At 47.5% G+C, this 5,128-nt stretch overlaps 1 protein-coding gene across 1 annotated transcript; it reads right to left on the bottom strand.

Annotated features, from left to right (window-relative positions):
- Nucleotides 1–1,026: 1,026 nt before the first annotated feature.
- LOC127546990 (endogenous retrovirus group K member 8 Gag polyprotein-like) lies at nt 1,027–3,129 on the bottom strand. Its single transcript, XM_051973857.1, has one exon. It carries the CDS (start codon nt 3,127–3,129, stop codon nt 1,027–1,029), a length of 2,103 nt encoding a protein of 700 aa, XP_051829817.1.
- Between the last annotated feature and the right edge of the window lie 1,999 nt (nt 3,130–5,128).

Here is a 5,128-nt window from a genome sequence, read left to right as displayed (position 1 = left end):
CCCTGGTTGCAGGGCGCCCATAGGGATCATGGTTTTATTGACAACCCTTAAGTCGTGGAGAAGCCTCCAGGTACCTGACCTCTTTTTAATAACAAAAATGGGTGTATTCCATGAGGAGGTGGAGGGTACAATGTGTCCCACAGTAAGTTGTTCTTGAACTAGTTTTAAAGCAGCCTCAAGTTTTTCTTTAGAAAGGGGCCACTGGTCAACCCAGATGGGGCTGTCAGATTTCCACGAGATTTTGTCTGCCTGGAGGGCAGGGGGACCAGTGGCCCTTATGAAAAATGGTGCGGGAAGCCGAGGCCAGTGCGCCCAAGTTTGGGTTGTAAATGTAATGGCTGGGTGTTGCCTTGATTATATTTACCCAACCCTTGTTGAGGGAGAAAGCCTTGGGCGAGCATTTGCTTAGTGACGACAGAGTTAGGGCTGCACATGATAACCCCGATTTGTGAGTATATCTCTCCCCCAGAGATTAATTGGGAGGTTGGGGACTACAAAAGGACGGACCATTCCTTTGTTGCCCTCTATATCTTCCCAGTGCAGTAGCTGGGAAGACTGCATAACATTGGAGGTTTGGCCTATGCCTTGCAGATGAGTAAGCGACGGCTGCAAAGGCCAGGCTGAGGGCCAGTGGGTGGTGGATATAACAGTTGAGTCGGCCCCTGAATCTAAAAGGCCTGAAAAAGAACGTCCCTGAATCTTAAGCGTCAGTGTGGGGCGCTCTTAAGATAGGGCTTGAGCCCAGTAAATATCTGAGGATCCAGGGGTCAGATAGTGCGGGAAAAGTGGTGTCAAGAGGGAGGGGCAAGGCTTGGGCTAAGCGCTGATTGGGTTGAATATCAATGGTGCTATTGGCAGCTGAAGCAATGATCTTAATTTCTCCTTCATAATCATTGTCGACCAGTGTGGGATGTATGATTATCCCCTGAAGGGTGGGGGAGGCGCAGCCAATGATAAGAAAAAAGGAGTTAGGGGGTGGGGGGCCATAGATGCCCGTGGGGATGGGCTGGGGACCCTCCTCAGGTTTTAATATTGTGTGGGCGGTGGCACACAGGTCCACCCCTGCGCTCCCTGCAGTTGCCCGGTATAGTTGTGGGAGGGCAGGTTGGTCCCCGTGGCTGGCTGTGCAGATCCTTGAGGGGTCCGGGGTTGACCCCGCTTGCCATTTCCCGAAGGAGGGGGAATAGGATTCCCGGCCACGTCATGTGTGGATCGGCAAGTATTGGCCCAGTGAAAGCCTTTTTTGCACTTGGGGCAAGGGGTGGTAGGGGCCGCGCGACGGGCAGGATTAGCGGCGAGGTTTGCTGGACATTGTTTAGCAAAGTGTCCTTCCATGCCGCATTTGAAGCATGTTCTAGGAGCCCCGTTTTGAAACGTGGCGCTGATAGCTAAGTGAACTGCCTGAGACATCTTTGTAGAGGCAGGGTCAATATCTCTGCAGAGCTTAATCATATCATTTAAGGTTTTCTCCTTCCACTGACCGCGAAGCACGGCACGGCAGGGTGCATTAGCATTCATATAGGCTAATCTCTTAACATTTTGATCATTGGCTGCTTCTGCTCCCAATGTCCGTTCAGCAGTTTCAAGCAATCTACTAACAAATTCAGAAAAGTCTTCTTGGTTTCCCTGCAAGACTTTATTTAGGGGCACGAAGGGTGACCCTGTTGGAGGGAGAGCTCTCCAAGCGCCGGTAGCGGCGGCAGCCGTTTGTGCCAGAAGTCCTAAGGGCAAGTGCCGTTGTTTAGATTCGGCAGCATATTTGCCTTGGCCCGCTATCTTGTCAAATGTCCACGACTTTGTGGAAGCGGTCCTGAGGTTATTTTTTTGAGCCGCTTCGCATCTATCAAAAAAGTCGGCTTTCCAGGAGAGAAACTGTCCTCTGGATAGGACTGCCTGAACCACTCTTATCCACTCCCCGGGTAATAAATACCCTCCTTGTCCGATTGCTTCAAGAGCAGACAAGGTAAAGGGGGCATTAGGGCCATAAGCCTTCACTGCTGAATGTAAATCTTTTATGCTTTTGAACTTTATGCTTTTAAATTGACCACCTTCCCCTACGTCAATTTCTGCTTCACTATCCTGATCACTACTTTCTGTTACTCCTTCTTCTTCCCCTGAAGCTTCCGCCTCCCCTTCCTCCCCCCCTTCCTCCTCTGTCTCCTTTGGTGCCACTGAGGTTTTCTGGCTTCTTAACTCAGGGAAGGCGAGCTGTGCAGGAGCGGGGTTTTTAATTTTTGTGAGTGAGGAGGGGTTTTTCTTATTCTTCAAGGGTCTCACCGCTTTGGGTAATTGTCTCTGATACCCTGACACAGGGAGGGAGAGAGTTCTTTGTAAAGATTGTTGTAATGCCGAGAGTTCGTTCATCATTTGTAGATATTGAGTTTGTAAGTCTAGAACTTCTTGGAGGTTTTTTACTTTTTCAGTTAAGTCTTGCATAGCTGTGATGAGATCAATGGCCGGGATGACAGGGGGGTTAAGTATCGGGGCGGTAAGAAGGGGCAAGCTGTGAGGAGGTGGAATATACCCTGCGGCCTCGCTTTCTAATTCAGCAACGTTTGAGGAGCTAAGGGCATCCTGAGTTTCACTTTCATTTTTCACAGGGAGTTTAGGTTCAGCGGCGGGGAAGACGGGGTATGCGAGATTGCTTTCTACGGGGGGAGTCCCTTCTTTGGGAAGTGGGGGGTAGATAGACTTGGGTGTGACGGAAGGGATCTCAATGATCCCTGACGGAGGTGGTGAAGACGGCTTCCCTGTTTTTTGGAGAGACTGGGTGGATGCCGCACGGGACAAAAGGCGGAGACAGGACTCTGCAGAAATGAGTAACTGTCGTGTACCCCCATCAAGGGAGGCATATTCTACAATGTCATTGATCAGATTCCAATAGGAAAGAACATGAATGGGTACGGATTCGGGCCCTTCGGTTTTCAACTTGTTATTAAGATCCCGTCCCACCTTTTGCCACTTAGCAGGGTGGATTTCAGGGCCGTTGACAATGAACCAGGGACAGACATCATCAATGAAAAGGAAAAACCGAACAAGATCCTTTTTCTTAATTTTTACTCCTCTTTCTCTAAGGCTACTCTTAAGGTCCTTAATAAAGGCCTGTTCTTTAGATAAGTTAGTCCCCATGAATGCGGCAGATGATTACTCACTTTTCAGTTGTGGGCTCTCCGTGGAGCGGTCTCGTAGCAGGTCCGGACGAATGGGCTTCTTCCTAATCTGCCGGGCAGGTGTCCAGCCTCGGGGCCCCCACGTTGGGCGCCAGATGACCCGTCCAGCAGGTCACTTACATGTGGGTCTCGAGGTGGACAATGCCTGTAAAGGAATGGGGTTAGAAATGAGGAGGGAGACGAGTTGAGGTGGAGCAAGGTCTCTCATTTATTGAACGAAAAGGGTCTTAGTTATATATGATTTCTGGGTGGGGGGTTGCAATGTAAAGAGAAGAATGTCAGACCACATGTGTGGCTGACATCCTGGGGCATACTCGTTATCTAGTTCCTGGGCGGAGATGACCGATTTCCTGGGACACACATTATCTTATCTCAGGAATTTAGGGTGTTTGCTAACCGTATCAGAGTTTACGCACAGGTAGTCACGTTCTTCGGCTTCTTTGTTTCCTGGGGTGCCCGTAGGTACTAAGGTATAGGAGAGTCTTTTATGCATGGTTTCTAGCACCAAATGGCTTTCTGGAATGACTGGACCATTTCACAGCTCTGCTAGCAGTGCCTTTGTGGACATGTTTTCCTATAGCATCTCCTACAATTGCTATTTTCCTTTTTTGTCATCATGCCAATATGATGAATGTGAGTTGGAATCTCAGAGCTATTTTGCTTTGCATTTCTCTAATTATTCGTAATTTGGGTCCTTTTTCAGGTTTGTCAATAGGTTGGATTTCTTCCCTTGAAAAATGTCTATTAATATCCTTTGATTCAATGATACCACTAGTAGACCTTGGCTAAAGAGAAAACAGAGAGAGAGAGAGAGAGAGAGAGAGAGAGAGAGAGAGAGAGAGGGAGGGAGGAGGAGGAGGAAAAGGAGGAGAAGGAGGAGGAGGGAGGAGGAGGAGGAGAAGGACAAGAAGGAGAAGGAGAGGGAGTGTACTGACCGCGTATTTAAAATCAGCTGGAGTCAGGAATTCAGGTTAAGGGGAAAATCTTCAATATTTATTGAAGTGAAGAGGTGAATAAAGATTGCAATAGCAAATATAGGCAAGAAAGATTGCGATAGCAAATATAGGCAGGCGCCCAACATGGGGCTGTTTTTCATTCCCTGTGGCAAAACTGTCCATTCATATCTTTTATAAGGCTCAGCTAAGTTAACTCTGGGCACTGAAAAGGCAAATATTTTCATATCCTCCTTATCCAGAGGGATAGAATAGAAACAATCCTTAATATCGATGACCCAAAGAAGCCATTTTCTAGGCAATTGAGTAGGAGATGGAAGTCCAGGCTGAAGAGTTCCCATAGTTTCCATCTGTTCATTTACTTTTCTTAAATCAGTGAGCATCCTCCCTTTTCCCGATTTCTTGTTTACAACAAACACTGGGGAATTCCAAGGACTTAGAGAAGGTTGTAAATGTCCTTGTTCAAACTGTTCCTGTACTATATCTAATAAGGCCTGAATTTTCCACACTGGTGTATCAGTTTTCCATTGGATAGGAACAGGTGAAAGTGTTGGCAGGCCTTCAACAGCAGCCCTGCTTAAAAAACCGAAGTACTCATTTTTAACCCTAATTGTTGTAAAATGTCTCTTCCCCACAGACTGATGGGGAGTTTTTCAACTATAAAAGGAGTAAAAACTCCTGTTTTGCCTTCAAAAGTCCATCTCATAGGGGCAGCACTAACTTCAGCTGTTATTGATCCTCCTACTCCAGACATATAGGTGTCTGCTTTAATCTTTGGCCAGTGACTGGGCCAATTGGCACCTCTAATGACTGTACGATCTGCACCTGTGTCTATCAAGCCTTCCAATGGTAGGCCATTTATATAGATCGTGAGCATAGGTCGGTCAGCTGTTACAGCTGCTATCCAGTAAATTCCTGGATTTTGTGATCTGGAGTCAGAATCTGGGTGACTATCACGAGGCTGCTTATTAGGATTCTGTATGAGTAAACCTGATGCTACTACGT

This window comes from Antechinus flavipes, chromosome 2, assembly GCF_016432865.1.
Source record: "Antechinus flavipes isolate AdamAnt ecotype Samford, QLD, Australia chromosome 2, AdamAnt_v2, whole genome shotgun sequence".
NCBI lineage: Eukaryota > Metazoa > Chordata > Mammalia > Dasyuromorphia > Dasyuridae > Antechinus > Antechinus flavipes.
The sequence above is the reverse complement of the archived record's forward strand: the minus strand, read 5'-3'. Positions and strand labels throughout refer to the sequence as shown.

Coding starts and splice junctions, on each gene's coding strand:
- LOC127546990 (XM_051973857.1), bottom strand. CDS start 3,129: ATGGGGACTAACTTATCTAAAGAACAGGCCTTTATTAAGGACCTTAAG.